Genomic DNA, 16955 nt, shown 5'->3' with positions numbered 1-16955 from the left:
GTTGGTATTCTGTCTATTTTCCGTTATTTTGTGTTTTAAATCAGTTTTCTGTTACTTTTATTAAACTTTGATGGTTTTTAATATTTTCTGCTTAAATAGGACCAATCTGACTTTTTTTTTTAACTGTTTCATGTTATTTTAAATTTTGATTTTCCAATTGCTAGTTTAACATTTTCTTGCTTTTTATGTCAAACTTCAGTTATTTTTAACTCTTTTATTCATTTCATTTTAAATGTGAATTTTATTTTTTTTTCCTCTGCCGCTTTTTTACATTTTAAATTTAAATTGCATCTTGTTTTTGTAGAAGTTGAGGTTCATCTGGTTTAATTCGCCGTTTTTGCGTTTCATAAACACCTTTATGTTTATCAATTGATATTGTTGTTCTTGGTAATCGTTTGTTTACGTTTCTTGGTATTTTTAATGTTTATGTGAAGTTAAAGTTTTAACTGTTTTTATATTTTTATTATTTATATATTTATATTCTTAATGATCTTTTAACATTTTTTATTTATTTGAGTTTGTTGTTTTCTGCCTTCCTTTTGATACGGTTAGTTTAGCTAACCTAAACGGTTAAGCTAAACTTTAGCTTAGCTAAACTAACCGTTTATAAGCAGCTGAAATCAAAAGGAAACTGTTATAGTTTCTCCTTTCTTCAGTGTTTTTCTGATATTTAATTTATTATAACTCATTTAAAGATTCACGGAGCGGAAAAACCTTTCGATATTTTAAAGCCAAGCCTTGATGGTTTTCTTACTTCAGCTTGCACCGCCTCTGAAAGGCCACACGATGGCGCCATAATTCCGTTTTCCGAGAGTTAAATGCTGCCTTTCAGTGCCGTGGGAATTAGAGTAACAGAAAGAGAACACGAGGAGCAGCTTCAGATATCTGCAGCGTTTCTGGAGTTTAAATACATTTTAATTAAGTAAATATTTACTGAACTTTATAGTCAATAAAACTGGACTGGAGGTTCTGCAGAGTTCTCACTCACTGGAGCAGAATCTGGATGAACGTCACATTTTTATGTTCAGAAGATTTGGACTCTGATTAGAGCCTTACTGCAGCATTTTGGATTCTTTACCGAACCTTTACGGTTTAATGATGATGATGATAATTTCGGTTCATTGTTGAATTGGGTTCAGTCAGGAACTGGAACTCCACAGCCGGTTCCTGTGTCTGTCTCCGGTTCCCGCTCGCAGTTCGGAGCTTTTCCCGGGTCACTGAACGCACCGCGGGCGGATCTTCTGCGGGTTTTTTCCTCCAGCTGCAGCTTGTTGAGTCGCTGCTGCGGGTCGATCAACCGCTGCCGAACCGAGCCGACCGGACCCATGGATTAAAGGAGCGGCCCAGCAGAGGTGGGTGCACCCGAACCGACCCTCACTGTGATGAAGGTGATGATGATGATGATGAATTTGGTGGGAAAGTGAACAGCTGTGTGACCTCTGACCCCAGAGAAACTTTAGTGAGTAGGAGACAGAGACTGCAGATGACCGGTTCTGGTTCTATTGCTGTCGGGCTTTAAAGTTCTGGCTCTGATTCTGGTCCCTGAACGCCTCAGTAGCATCCAGGAAGTTTGGTTTCAGTTTGTTGACGCTCCGGTTCTTCAGGTTCCTTCCAGAAGCTTTGACTTCACGTCCTGTCTCCAGGACATGTCCAAGTCCTGGTCTGTCTCAGTCTGTCTCATCTGTCCCAGTTTGTCTCATTATGTCCCAGTTTGTCCGAGTTTATCTCATTATGTCCCAGTGTGTCTCATTATGTCCTGTTTGTCCCAGTCTGTTCATCATGTCCCAGTCTGTCTCATCATGTCCCAGTCTGTCTCATCATGTCCCAGTCTGTCTCATCATGTCCCAGTTTGTCACATCATGTCCCAGTCTGTCTCATCTGTCCCAGTTTGTCCGAGTCTGTCTGATTCTGTTTCAGTTTGTCTCATTCTGTCCCAGTTGGACCTCCTGCTGCCCAGGTCCAGACCCGGTCCATCAGTCCAACCCGCTCTTATGAAACGCTCTTATTCTGAAAGGTCTAACAGCGCTTCCTCTCTTTCCTCAGGTATGGAGTGTGTGTGGTTGGTGTGTGTGTGTATGCTGAGTGTGTGTGTCGGGGATGACAGCGGATTGGACAGAAGTGGCCACACCCACCAGGACGGTCATCGCCTACAGGTGGTTTCCAATGGCGACGCAGCTTCAGGTAAGAACATCCCAGAATCTGATCCGTAACTATCATGATGCCATGTTGGACTGAGTAAGAGGAGACATGTTAACAGACAAGACAAAGATTTGGACATATCACATCATCATCATCATCATCATCATCATCACTACAAACATAAAGCAGCCACAAGATTCCTAATTAGCCCAAAATAAACCCCACCAGAACCAACCAGTATTACTAGTCCAGAACCAACCACCTGCCAATCAACATCAGCCAATCATTCAAATTAAATTAAAATTAATCCATAAAGTCCACATCATCCACCATCCATAGTTGGTAGTTGGTTGTTATTGACATCAATAACAACCAACTAATAAAAATCAATTTCAACAAACGTTAAAACCAACCATCTTCAACCACCACAGCATTTAATACCAACCAGAACCAATCATTATCAACCAACACCATCCAATACTAACCATCATCAACTTACGCCCATTTGATTGGCAGCATTCGGCATCTGATGATGGCCCAAGTGGTACTTTAGACCAACAACATCTCAGCCACCATTTTCAATTGGCGACTAGACAGTAGTACTTGGCTCGACTGCAAATCCATAACTCCATGGTCAAACCTTGAAGTCCAAACCTTTTTATTTATCCAGACAATGTCAACTGGACAGAGCAACCCACAGTGGACAATGATGCTCAAAGACTTCAGTGCAACTGGCCACCCAGTGGTAAACGTGAATGCTCATCAGTGCCACGTAGATTTCAAAAGATGAAGATAAGGCCTGGTGGCCCGCCAGGCTTTTAATACATTGGGGGGAAACCCTGTATTTTCTAAATGTTCTTCAGGTGATAGAAGGCTGATTTTGGAACTGACTTTATGTGGCTTTGGAGATTCAGGTCAGAGGTCATCCTGATCGCTAGTTTCAAGCTGGAAGAACTGAAGCTGTGTGTATAACTCTAGATCTATAAGTCTAGATCGTTCCTCTTTAGGTCCAAAGATAATAACTTCAGTTTTGTGTCTGTTCAGATGGAGAATTTTGGCACATCCTCACATTTATCTGTTCTAAGCATCTGTTCAGTGATTGGATGGGGTCAAAGGTCACCTGGTGACTTCATAATGTTGAGCTGATTGCTAGTCGTATTTCCTATTGTAACCTCAGCCAGTGGGAGCATAAAGGTATTGAATAAGGGGGATCCAAGGATTGAACTTTGCCGTAAACCACTTGTAACCTCTGACCTCTTTGAAACAAAGAAATCTCAGTTCTTTATGTCGGACTGGAACAGGTTGAGTTCTGGACCGGAGAGTCCGACCCAACTCTCCAGTCAGTTCAGTAATAGGATCAACATTGAGGTCCAGCAGAACCAGAACCAGCACTGTTGTTCTCCCACAATCTGTGTTTATGTGGATGTCATTGAACACTTTGAATAGGCCAGTCTCAGTATGGTGATAACCATGGAAACCAGACTGAAAGACATCAAAGCGGTATCATTCTGGGTTCTTGTGTTATTGAGCAGCTGCTGGGTTAACAGAACCGGGTCCGGTTTGATGAGTCTCCTCTGTCTCGTTTACTCAGTGTGTTTCTTCAAACGATTATTCAACTTTCAACATCTTGCTAGTTGTTAATCTAGTTTAACATCCAGCAGAACCAGCCGTCTGTTAGCCGCACGGCTTATACCAGAGATTCTGGTTCTGGTTCATCAGGTTCTGGTCTTCATTGTTCAACAAGGAAGACCTAACAGCATAGAAACCTGAGGCCGAGTTAATGTTTGCTGAAGGCGACCGGGATCGTCCAGGATGTTGGAGGTTCTGACTCAGCCAGGTCCGGCAGCCCGCAGCATCAACCCTCCTCCGTCCTGCTGCTGGTGGAGCCTGCAGCAGTTGTTAGCGTGGGAGCTAGCCGCTGGCAGCTAACCACAGCTTCCTGGAGATGACATGCTGATGATGTCACAGGAAGTGAAGTGGCAACAACTGTGTGCAGGGTGCAATGCTGGCTCTGCCCTCTCAGTGGAGGATGTGAAGATGGACAGATATATTATCCTGTTCCGGCGCTGAGGTTCTGGTTCTGACCCTGAACATTCCCTCCAAGTCTCTAGCAATAAAACGTAAATTAAGAGCTAAAGCAATGTGATTATTTAAATGAATTTATGTTATGAAAATGATTAAAAGTATATTACTGCGCATTATTTAACAAGACATTTGTTGAATTTTGTCCTTTTTGACTTTCTATACACACAGTAGTCTGGTTCTGATGGTTCTGTAAAGCACTTTGAATTGCCTTGTTGCTGAAAATGTGCTATATAAATAAAATTACCTTATCTTACCTTCTGTTTGGTTCTGATGATTCTGTCTGTTTCTGATGGTTCTGTAGGTCTGTGCGTTGTGGACCCGCCTCTCTGCGATGATCAGAACTCCTTCCTGAGCTTCGAGGCGATCCGCAGCATCCACAAGCTGATGGACGACGACGCAGACGGCACTGTGGACGCCATGGAGACAGACGAGGTGAGACGGAACCGGGCCCGTCCTCTGGACAAGTACTCTGGACCTGGGCTAAAAAAGTTCTGCTCAGTTCCTCAGGGAGGACATGCAGGACCGCAACCCGAAAGCTAAGCACCGCAGCTTCCACCGGGCCGACCCGCACATCAGCCTGGAGGACATGTGGAGTGCCTGGAAGGAGTCCGAAGGTCAGAACCAGAACCTTCTGCTTCTCTGTGTTGAGTTAATAATGAAGTCAGTATGATTAGAGGCTGCTGAGCCAGGTCTGGAACCAGTCCAGTGTGTTCTAACGGCCCGGTCCGGTCCCTGGTGTTCTGTGTCCAGTGTATAACTGGACGGCGCTGCAGGTGGAGGAGTGGCTGTCCCTCAGCGTGGAACTCCCTCAGTACGCCTCCGGCTTCCGCATGCAGCAGCTGGACGGGAAGGCGCTGCCCAGGTAAGCGCTCACCTGGTGACTGGTTGGGTCAGAACCAGACCCAGTGTGACCTCTCTGTGTCCTCCCGCAGGCTGGCGGTGAAGAACGTGACTCTGACCGTGTCATTGCTGAAGATTCTGGACCGGAGCCACGCCAAGAAGCTGCAGCTCAAGGCCCTGGACGTGGTTCTGTTTGGACCGCCAGCAGGTCCGGTCCTGACGGCTGTGGTTTTAGTCTGTTAAACTCCTGTTACTCTAATAACCAGGAAGTAATGCATTTAGATCATATTTACCACTTTCTGCTACATTTGAAAATAAAATCCCTTCTGAATGTGACAGCACACATCTGTGGTGCTTTTATTTTGAAATGAATTTGAAATAGTTAATGTGATAAAAATAGCATCCAACCATCATCCGTCCATCCTAAGCAGTGACACATTTGTCCAGTGATCTGAACTGACGTTCTTCGTCTGACTCCGTTCAGCTTTCTGAGATAAAATCAAGATAATCTCTGAAATCCATCAGATTATTCCAAACTAAACTCTTTAGCTGCTCTTGGTGCTCAAACCAAGAGCAGCTTGGTTTGAGCAGGATTAGAGCTCAGCTATTCATCTGAAAACACTTTCAGGAGAATCTGACCCCTGTCTCCTATAAACCGTTGTTTCTATGTGTGTGTGCGTGTGTGTGTGTGTGTGAGAGCAGGCCGGCAGAACCGGTGGAAGGACCTGGTTCTGGGCCTGTCGGTGCTGATGGCTCTGGGCGGCTGCTGGTTCGCCTACATCCAGACCAGGAAGTCCAGAGACGACCTGGGGAAGCTGATGAAGGACCTGGAGGGTCTGCAGAGGGCCGAGGAAAGTCTGCTGGACCTGCAAGCAAAGTGAGTCTATACCAACTGCAGGAACCGTGGGAATCTCAACCCGATCCAGAACCTCTAAGTTGTTCTGGATGCGAGGGAGAATTACTATTATCTCTTTGTTTACATCTGAGACTAGCTGTGATTCTTCCCACCAGATGACTGTAGTTTCACTTGATGAACTAAAGAAGTGACTTTTATCATGAACATAAGGAGTCCAAACATTAAGCCTTGAGGAACTCCTGAAGAATTAAACCCTCTATTATGATGGTTCTGATAAAACCAGTAGTGTTGTGATAGAAACCAGGAGTGAGGGTTTTCTGCTCCTGAAGTCAGACAGAGATGAGGTCGGAACTAGAGGTGGCAACCGCTAGTTAAAAGCTAGCTGTGCTAATCCTAGAGCGCTAATCATAAACAACAGCTCTGCTAATGTTAAAGCGCTACACCTGCACTGTAGTTGGTGGAAGGTAATGCTAAAGCGCTAAATTCAACCTGTTGCTATCCACCATGTGCTACATGATAGCACATCTCCCTCTACAGGATCAAGCTTGTTACTACACTCCTTCATGTACGGTTTGTAAGCTAGGTTTATTTACAAAAGTAAACCAGACGTTATTTTTGTCCATTCATAAAAGCTAGCAAAAACCCTGACACGCTAACTGAAATGTTAGCTTTGGTGTTGGTGCATTAGCTACAGTTCAGAGCCTTTCTGCTCCTGAAGCCGACAAGGACTCCAGGTTATTTTTAGCTGACAGCTACACAAAGAATTAGATGAAAATACTCCCTGCTGCGGCTAAAAATACCTCTGTGTATCACAACGCTGCGACCTTCCACTGTTACCACTGAAATATGTCCGCTGGCCGTCTGTGTTTGTGTTTCTGAAACCATGAGATCTGATTTATTTCATGGTTAAATGTAATTTAGATGATGACGAAACTGCAGCCAGGATAATAGTCCCATAACGTGTGAGAACAGCGTCTGCTGGAGCTTTGTTTGAAATCCTTATATGGGCAAAGAATAGCCAGTAAGTCAGCCTGCAGCTCACACACACACACACACACACCTGTCGGAGAGGCTACTGTACAGCAGACTGAAGCGCGTTGCAACATGCTGGCTTCCTCTGGGTTTCAGCGAGCTGCAGCCCTCAGTTCCTCTTTTCTGCAGGAAACGGTTGTGAAAGGTGTGAGGAAGAAGAGGAGTTAAGAGACGCAGATGAAGATGTTCCAGATCAGTTCGGTAGACGTTGAGGTTCAGCCTAGCAACAGATGGATAACAGTTTGGGAAATTAAATCCTTCTGAAAGTTTTCCTCTTGACTTCTAGTGTAGCACCTGAACACATCAGCATGTTTCCCTTTCAAAATAAGGAACAAAATATGTCTCCTGGTAATCTTTACAAGTTTGTGTTGACCCAGATACCAGTATAAATCATGACATGGCAGCTGGTTAACCTGAAAACATGAACAGGAACAAAACGGAGAAAGAGAAGTTAAAGTGGACAAAAGTACAATAAGATAAGCTAGAAAGAATAAACAAAGATAAAATAAGTTGTGATGATTTAAGATAAAACATGAATGAGTTAAATATATCAAGTTGAGTGACACAAGCTAAGCTAAGTAATAAAGCCAAAGTTAGCTAAGCTAATGGGAAATGAGTTAAAATCAACTAGAAAGCCAAGTTTATGACATCAGTATTTTAAACTGTCAAACTTTATTTAGCTGGACATGAAAGTAAATGATGCTTTAGGATATATTCTGAAAAATGTATCTAGGGGAAGCTCAGTGCGCTAAATGTTTTCAAAGTTAGAAAAATGCTAAATGAAATCTTAGCTCCTGTATTGGTATATTATTGGAAGTTTGCCCCCTGGTGGTGGACCATGAGGAGTTGGGTCTGTTTGGGTTTGTGAACTAAAGTTTTCCTAAATCCTGGAAGGTTTTGCTCCTGAACGTTTTCGGATGACTGATTCCTGTTTGTTTAGAAATGTTTTAACGTTTCTCATAATGTTTGAATAAAGGCCCTGTGCCGTCAGTCTGAGCAGCAGCAGCTGCTGCCTCCTGCTGCACCGCCGTTATTTTCAGCCCCAGCACAGATGCTGATTGTCCTGAACAGTAAAGTGAAGCCTGCAGCGCTGAGCCCAGCGGTTCTGCTGCAGCTCCCAGTCAGCTGACAGCCAGCTTCAGCCCGTTTCCTCTCTGGGATAATTCAGCTGCTTCATCTCTGTCCTTCATCTCCAGAAATAGTCACACACATCCACTTCCTCTGCAGACGGCACCACAGCTCCCCCTGCAGGCAGAGCACAGACTGGTTTCCTCTTGTTCGGGACAGAAAAATAAATATCTGATCAATTTGGCTTGAATCAAGAAATGATCCTTCAGAAACCTGCGTGATGTTTCCCCAAACCTTCTTCAAATCAGACACAATTGGTTTGCTTTGAAGATATTAAAAGTCAAAAGGTCAACCAGTCCTCACACATTTACTCAAATCTAACAAAATTGGTGTCAAATGTTTGATTTAATGTAATTTGTCCTCCCATTATTTTAAAGGAAAACAGTTCTTTGTTTTCTTCTCTGTTTTCTCTAAACAACCTCTGGTGGTTTAGAGGTCAACCACGATTAGAGGTCAACCACCATTAAAGATCAACCACCAGCCTCTGGTTGACCTCTAATGGTGGCTGACCTTTGGTGGTCAACCAACATTAGACAAACTAAATGTTTTTCTTCACAAACGTTTGACACCAATTTTGTTGGATTTGCAGAAGGTGAGTGAACTTCACTCAGGGCTGAACAATAGAAAGTGAAGCATCAAACATCAGCGTACTACCAGATTCTGTTTAGACCAGAATCTCCATGGTAACAATGACATCACAGTTTTGAAAAGAAATTAAAACTAACATCAAATCAAAAGTGGGATTTCTCCAGTTCTACTTTTGAATGCGTGGCTTAGAGACATACCTGTCAAGTTTTGGACTTGAGAATACGGGAAATGGTGCCATCTGGTGCTGCTGTTAGATTGGGGCTGGGGGAAATACTGATATGGGAGCACGGTGGGAGAAGGAGGTAAAATACTGTAGTTTCCCAGAAAAAAAAAACAGGAGACTTGACGGGTATGCTTAGAGAGCCAAACCTTCTGGCTCCTCAGCTGGTGCTGAGCGCCCCCACATGGCCTGACAGAGAAGTGAAACAGGAAGTGTGTAAAGCTGCAGTGTGTGCTCCTGCCAGCAGGGGGAGTGTTTGTTACTGCTCCTCTGACCTGCTGTGTTTCTGCCAGGCTGCGGCGGGCACAGGAGCAGCAGCACTGCGTCCAGGTGGAGAAAGTGAAGGTGGAGGAGGAGCTGCGGAGCGAGATCGACTCGGCCAAGCAGGAAGCGCAGCGGCTGCGTGAGCTGAGGGAGGGATCAGAGAACGAGCGCAGCCGGCAGAAATACGCCGAGCAGGAGCTGGAGCAGGTAACGCCCCCTACCGGGCGCCGGCCAATCAGAGGAGCCGGCCCTCACTGCCTCCTGTTCCTCTGCAGGTCCGGACGGCACTCAGGAAGGCGGAGCGGGAGCTGGAGTCGCGGGCGCACTGGGCGCCGCCGGAGGCGCTGCAGAAGTGGCTACAGCTGACGCACGAAGTGGAAGATCAGCATTACAACAACAAGAAGCAGAACGCAGAGAGGCAGCTGCTGCAGGCCAGGGAGGGGGTGAGGGCCCCAACACAATGCAGGCTGAGGGCCCCAACACAATGCAGGCTGAGGGCCCTAACACACCACAGGCTGAGGGCCCCAACACACCGCAGACTAAGGGCCCCAACACACCGCAGGCTGACGCACTACCGTCGTGTTAATTAGCTTGCTTGATAATATTTAATTCGCAAGCTAATTATTTAGCTTGTTAGCAATATATTTAGCATGGAAAAGTTAAATATTTATTTTGTAAACTAGGTATTTAGCCAGTGATCTAGATATTTTAATGAATCCAAATATTTAGTTAACAGGCTTATTTACTTTGAAACTATATATTTAGCTTCAAACAAAATAAGTATTTAGTTTGGAGATAAATGCTTATTTTGCTGAATTAAAGTTTTTAGTTTGAATTTGTGGTGAAAATATGACTTTTAATGAACCTCCATTTTTTATCTGCTATAAGAGGTGAAACCTAGATTATTGCTGCTCGTTGTTAACTGTGTAAGTAATGTTCAGAATCTGTTTGCTAAAGACCAGACCAATATGACGGGCAGAAACCTTTGGGTTTATCCTTCTGGTTGGGTTTCTGTCCTGGTCCAGTTTAACTTCCAATGAACCCCAAAACCTGAAGATCAGCTGACCCACTGCGGGTCGGTGCTGACATCAACCCAACATGTTTGCAGAAGACACCTTGCTTTCTGTTCCAGGCAGAAAAGATCAAGAAGAAGAGGAGTTCTCTGTTTGGAACGTTCCACGTGGCTCACAGCTCCTCACTGGACGACGTCGACCAGAAGATCCTCTCAGCCAAGTGAGTCACATGACCCACAACCAGCTGGTACTGTAGCTCTGGTTTGGCTAACCTTTTGTCTTGTGTCGTTGCGGTTTGGTTTGGACAGACAGGCCCTGGCTGAGGTAACGGCGGCTCTGCGGGAGAAGCTCCACCGCTGGCAGCAGATTGAGTCTCTGACCGGGTTCTGTGTAGTCAACAATCCGGGCCTGGGAGCCCTGGCCGCCGCCCTGAACCTTGACCCATCCTTCCTGGGCCTGCGACCTTCGACCCCCCAGAACCTGCTCTTGTCGGACGACCTGGACGACATGGACGAGGACATCCTGTCTCCGGGGACGTTGCAGTGTAAGTCTGACGGATTCTTCTTCTCCCAGTCTGAGTCGGGCTGAGCAGCGGCGCCCCCCGCTGCTAAACAGGAAGTCAGCTGAACTCTGCTTCTCTCTCCTGATTGGCTGCCTGTAGACGCAGCCTGGCAGATGGACCGGCGTGTGAGTGACCTTTGGCCTCTGAGTGGCATCACAGACACGCAGTTACCATGGAAACAGTCAGGTTGACAGCCATCTCTGATTGGTTCTTAACCAAATAAATAAAACCACAGACTCAGTGTAACTCTCTTCCTGTCTCCTGTAGCTCAGAGTCTGATGCCCCTGCGGCAGAGGGCGGGAGACCCCGGGTTGACGTTTGGCTCTCAGAGGTTAGTTGAGGGGCGTGGCTTATCTCAGGATGGTCGTGGCTCGTCCACAGAGTCCCGCCCCCCAAGTGGACGCCCTCGGCAGAATCGCAGCTTCTCCATTGGCCAGATAGAGTTCCTTCCTGTGCTTGCCCCGTCTCTCTCCTCCTCCCTGTCCCACCCTTCCATCGACCTCACTTCCTGTCCTCCTCAGCCAAACTCTTTGTCTTCTTCCTGTGCTGAAGGCTCCACTCACTTTTCTGCTCTATTCTCCCGATCTTCTCACTTTATCCCTCTGGATACTGTGCCAGACCTCCAGACTCCAGGGGCGCTGTGGCCAGCCAGAGGCAGCGCTGTCGCTCAGGCAGCTTGGGGTATTCTTCTTTTTCTGTTTTATCACTAATGTAATGAAAACAAGGCAAAAAATGTGAAACCAGTCAAACCAAGAAATTTAAAAATATTTTGCAGATTTAACCTTCATAGCTAAACTTTGATTGATCTGACATAAATTTTACAAATAACACAAAACTAAGTTTACAAATTTCTTACATTTTGAACCTTCAGTTATTGTCAATGATAAAAATAATAAATTTGTAGAATGAAGAAAAGCTAGATTTTAATTTTAAAGTTATTGCCTGAGTCTCATGTTTGGTAAAGTTTCATAAATCTTCATAAATCATCGTGATCTCATCTAATGAGAAAAGTGAAAAACATAAACAAAATTTTAAATCCTTCAATGAATGATTAATGTTGTCCCCCCTGAGTTACCAGTGCATACCAATGACTGGTTGTCATGGTAACATCTCCTGCACTATGTTGATACTAGTTCCAAGATGAACGACTTCTCCTGTCAAAGAGTGCGATTGATTTTTTTTAGACCAAAGCAGTTGGTGGACACAGCTTTCTTTCTCTTTCTCTCCTTTCCACCGTTCAGTAAAAACACTTCTGGTTCTTCAGAATAAAAGCACTTCTTGTTCTGTTCCTTCTGTCTCCCTCTTCATGTCTCTTTATTTGGGGAGATATTAGAGGGTTTAATAGAATAAATGCAAGAGTCTTCCCTGGATCCCTAGGGTCTCTAAATGACCCCCTGCGTCTCTCATTGATTGTTGGGGAATTCCATTGATCCTTACTGTATCCAATTGACCCCTGGGTACTCTGAAGGACCATAAGAATCTCCCATTGAAGGGTTTCCAAGTGACTGGTCTCCCATTGACCACTGGAGAATCCCATTAATCCCTGTGGTCTCCGATTAATCTCTAGGGTCTGCTATTGACTGCTAGGGTGTCTAACTGCAAGAGCCAACCATGGACCCCTAGGGTCTTTGATTGACCCCCCAAGGTCTCCCATTGACCCCTAGGGTCTCAGAATGACCACAAGAGTTGCTTTTGAATCATAATAAATGGGACATTCACCAACATATTAAACGTGTATTGATGATTTTGATGATAGCGTTGGTCAAAATGTAATATTTGTCACTGATTTCTCAGTTGACTGCAAGTTGTTTTTGTGACTTTTTATTTTTGTGATGCAGAGCACTTTGAATTGGCTTGTTGCCGAAATATGCTATCCAAATAAACATGATTGATTGAGTCTTCAGTTGACCACTATGGTCTCTGATTGACCTCTAGGGTTTCCAAATGGTCACTAGGGTCTCTGATTGACCCCTCATTTTTCAGAGAACCTGGGGTGTGATGAAGGCTCTGGTCCATTCTAATCATCTCCTCCTCTTCCTCTCAGGGACATCATGAGCCGCTCAGACTCTGACTCCGCCCTTGCTCTGTCTCTCAACGAATCACGCGCTCTGCATCACTCCAGGCCACATCTTCTGGACTCCAGGCCCCACCTCCTGCAGGCTCAAAGCTCTGCCCACAGAGGAGGTGGAGGCCTGGAGAAGAGCTCCAGCCTGGTGGAGCTGAGAGGCCCCTCCTCTGCCCTCACCTCTGCCTGCTCCACCCATTCCCTCTGCATCGCCGCAGATGACAGTGCTGCCTTCCTGTCCTCATCCGCCTCGTCTAGCTCATCCGGTATCGGACAGGGAGCTGGTGTCCAGCCGTCCAACCTGAGGAAGGACAGAGCAGATGGTCAGGAGGTGTCCGTTAGCCGCAGGAAGAAAGCTTTCTACACCATCTTCAGGAAACGGAAAGACAGTCCGGACACTGTGAGCCAGAGATGAAGACTCCTGGGTCAGGATGGAACATTGTCTTCATCACCCAGGAAAGAGGAGGAGGAGTCAAACACCAGCAAGGAGCTCAACTTCAGTCAGCAGCTCCACCATAAAAACTCAACCTGTGAAAATCCTTTTCTGCTCTTGGAAAAAATTAAGATAATAAAACAGAATCAAAATATTTCTCATTTTTTTCCTCATTTCTTTGTAGAAACATATATTAAAGAATGAAATTATTTATTCTCTGCAGATTGTTTAGATTCCCAACCTGTGTTTTTTTATTTCTGTAAATATTCAATTTCTTGCACTTTTTCTGGTTTCAGTTGGAAAACATGCAGCTGCTCCAGATGATGGATATAAATTAAACTTTTAATCACTAAACGCGTCTCTGAGCCGTTAATCCCAGTTTAAACAAATCGAACACATTATGATGGGAGCAGGTGATCAAGATCTCCTCTCCCTCCTCCTCAGGGCTGAGCTTCAGCTGTCAGCAGGTGGCAGCACTGAGCCACAGACAGCAATGCAGAAACCAGTAGAGACCAGTATCTGGACTGGGAGTGAAATCAGCAGGTTCTAGATCAGGGGTGAGCAACTCCAGGCCTCGAGGGCCGGTCTCCTGCAACTTTTAGATGTGTCTCTACTTCAACACACCTGAGTCAAATAATGAGGTCGTTAGCAGGACTCTGGAGAACCTGACTGCACTGAGGAGGTGATTCAGCTGTTGGATTCAAGTGTGTTGGACCAGGGAGACATTGAGTTGCAGGACACCTGACCTCCAGGACCAGGATTGCCCACCCTTGCTCTAGAGCCTGAGGTGGGAACATGGATCCGGTTCTGGAGTTACAGAATGAAGTGAAAGTTTAATACGTCCATGAAAAGAAAAATGGATTTTATTGAGAAAAGAATGCCGATTTGATATTTAACCACTGAAGATTCTCCTGATCACCTGAAACAGCGCCACTAGTGGCCACCTGAGAAACTTCATGCCATCCATCCATCCATCCACCCATCCATCCATCCAGCACTGAGTCAGTGACAGGTACAGACTCAGTGCGGTATGACGTTTGTAGTGAGCAGAAATGACTCCTCCATTCCTCCATCCATCCTCTCTCAGTCTAAATAATTTCAGGCAGAAGAAACCAACTCATCCAACCTTCAGTCTCTCTTTCTATGTGCTTTTCTATGGTGATTCATCTGCAGCCTGTTTCTGTAGATGTTTTCGGTTCCTGGTACAATGAAGGTTCTGAAGGTTCTGGTCGGATTTTGTCAGTCAGCTGCTGCTGTTGAGCAACATCTCCATCCTGTTTCTGGGAGCGACTAGTTTTCACCTTATAAGGTTTCCTCTTTCATCATCACCGTCTCTTCCTGTCTGCTAACTCCGCCCCTCCAACCACTTCCTGTCTTTCTGCTGCGCCGCCAAACCGCTGCGTCTGATTGGACCAGGTAGTTCATGTGTGGAGCGAGCAGAACCATGCTCTTTCCTCAGGGTTCCACTCTGAGACCCAACAGAACCTCCAGCTGGGTTCAGACGGCCATGATGCATGATGACAGTAAAAGAGAGAACCGAGACCTGAAGAGGGAGCAACTTCCTCCTGCAGATCAGCAGCAGCTTCCTCTTTATCAGTCCAAGCTGAGCATCACAGCAGATAGGATCTGTGAAGGTTTTCTGATTGTTGGTACCAGACAGGCCCAGGTGGTTCAAAACTCAAAACCGTCTCAGGTCAACACAGGACGGTCTGAAACAGAAAGCATCCAGTGAGCCACTGGAGGTCAAAGGTCAGGAGATGGGCCGACTGAAACACAACTACTGATTAATTTAGTGTAAAAGTTAAAAACAAAAGTCAGACATGCAAACAAGAGCAGGTGCAGACCCCTCTACCCCTTTGATGACATCACTTCCTGATCATTTACATTAAACCATGAACCAACCCAGATGGCCTGTTTCAGTTTTCATAACTTTAGTTTTCCTCAGAGTTATTAACTTTTTAACTTGAACAACCACTGTCTGTTTTAGTCGCCTCCAGTTTATGACCGGCCACATAGATAGACGTTAAAATGAAACAGACATGGCCATCTGAATGTTAGCACCAGATGGCCATATCTGGCCTCAAAGTCTCCAAACCTGATCAAACCCGCATGTTTGATCAAAAACAAAATTTATTTGTTTCATCTGCAAATAAAACACATTTTATCATTTTTTAAGTTTCTATATCGATGATGTGCAATAAAAGGTTTCTGGGCCTAAAACTGCTCCCTGTGGGACACCACCAGTAACCTGAAGGCTTGGCCACATGCAGCCACAGCTTCATAAACAAATCTCTCCACCGCATCGATTTAAAAAACATCAAACACAAAGGTCTGTTGTCTGCCCAAAGCATTGTTTTACACAAACCTGTAGGGTGCAGTGTAGCACTAAGCTACATCCTGTTAGCCAATCAGATTGTTTCAAAAACAACCATGACTTCCTGTTGGGAATTAAACATGGCGCCAGGTCTGAATTAGAATATAAAGTTATTGAAAAACAAGACAAAGTCAATTGGTGTCAAATCCAGTCTGTGTGAATATGTGCATTTTTTTTATCACAGACTGGATCCTAAAACTATTTTCCTGTACACACACAAACACAAATACAGAGCTTTCCAACATCTATATTTTCATAAATAATAATTTTTAGTGATATAAAACTGAGTTTTCATGTGAATGTGTTCATTCAAATGTAATCCGCTGCACCACTCCTCCTCTACCATGCTTTTGAAATCTTTTTTGCCTTTTTGAATCCTTTCTGGTTTCTCTGCAACAAAAATTATCTAAAAGTGAGAAGATTCATGAAAAAGACCATTTTCTTGGTCAGCTGTTCTCATTCTGAGCTGAGATCAGCTCGGTTCCAGCAGCAGATATCAATGAGTTTATCAACACAAACATGGCCACCATGTGACAGAACATGATCTGCCTCTCTCTCTCTCTTTCTCTCTCTCTCTCTGCCAGTAGAGAGCGGAGGTCTCTCTCTAGACGTGACTCCGGCTCTATATTTAACCCCAGCCCCTCCCACCCTCTTTCACACATACTCGACATATTGAGGCGGCTGAGAGACGACCAGCAGGATGGAGGTAAAGCTCTCAAACTTTCTGTTGCTGCTGTTGCTGCTGGGTTTGCTGTGTTTGCTGGGCGTTCGTGGAAGAGGCCCAGAAATCCCAGCAGCGGCTCATGAATCAGACGAACAGAGTCTTGAAAACGACTCTGTTCGTTTTCAGGACCTGCAGGGTAGACTGGGTGGTGAAGAGCGAGCAGGCGCTAACAGGAAACCAAAGTGTGCATCAGGTTTTGTCGACATTACAGTTGTGGATTCTAAGGTGTCGTCAGATTATTTGAGACTTTTATCTCCTTCAGTCAGGCAGCGCAGACGGAAATCTGAGCGCAAACATCACAAAACTTCTCATAATTTTCTGAATTTGCTTGATGCGTCTTTAAAACGGGTCAAACGTGCGTCTGGTGGCTTTCCTCTGCAGTTTCAGCTCCTCAGTTCTGGAGTACCTCAGGGCTTCATCCTCAGTCCTCAGTTGCTCTGCATTGATCAACCATTTGATTGACAAATACAAACCTGCAACATGTCAACCAGAAACACAAACCTTTCAGACCAAACATGGACTTTTATCAGCTCTTCTCTTTGCCTCCACCACCGTCTGTTTCAGATGTGAACATGGCCCAGATGTTAGCTGATGCACATGCTCAGTGGTGACTTTCTGCTTTGTTATCAGTA

At 45.1% G+C, this 16955-nt stretch overlaps 1 protein-coding gene and 1 long non-coding RNA gene across 4 annotated transcripts; one reads left to right on the top strand and one right to left on the bottom strand.

The window, feature by feature from the left end:
* Window positions 1-543: 543 nt before the first annotated feature.
* LOC103129748 (stromal interaction molecule 1-like) lies at window positions 544-13385 on the top strand. 3 transcript variants are annotated; one of them, XM_016665360.1, is made up of 15 exons: window positions 544-1352; window positions 2044-2181; window positions 4526-4656; window positions 4724-4838; window positions 4975-5086; window positions 5157-5272; window positions 5767-5941; window positions 9182-9359; window positions 9428-9595; window positions 10285-10385; window positions 10474-10709; window positions 10827-10913; window positions 10995-11058; window positions 11346-11408; window positions 12772-13385. In XM_016665360.1, exons 2-15 carry the CDS (start codon window positions 2046-2048, stop codon window positions 13205-13207), a joined length of 2118 nt encoding a protein of 705 aa, XP_016520846.1. In that variant the 5' UTR covers window positions 544-1352; window positions 2044-2045; the 3' UTR covers window positions 13208-13385. The 3 variants fall into 3 exon arrangements, with proteins under 3 accessions (XP_016520846.1, XP_007540995.1, XP_016520847.1); XM_016665361.1 differs by lacking the exon at window positions 544-1352 and adding an exon at window positions 1362-1459; XM_007540933.2 differs by lacking the exon at window positions 11346-11408 and having other exon boundaries at window positions 547-1352.
* Window positions 13386-16554: 3169 nt separating this feature from the next.
* On the bottom strand, window positions 16555-16955 carry LOC107834286 (uncharacterized). The gene is made up of 2 exons (XR_001660076.1): window positions 16825-16955; window positions 16555-16760 (listed from the first exon to the last, which is right to left on the bottom strand). It is a non-coding gene; the product is annotated as an uncharacterized LOC107834286 (long non-coding RNA).

Source organism: Poecilia formosa, unplaced genomic scaffold, assembly GCF_000485575.1.
Source record: "Poecilia formosa unplaced genomic scaffold, Poecilia_formosa-5.1.2 Scaffold574, whole genome shotgun sequence".
Classification (NCBI taxonomy): Eukaryota; Metazoa; Chordata; class Actinopteri; order Cyprinodontiformes; family Poeciliidae; genus Poecilia; species Poecilia formosa.
This window is presented reverse-complemented; position numbering and strand designations above follow the sequence as displayed.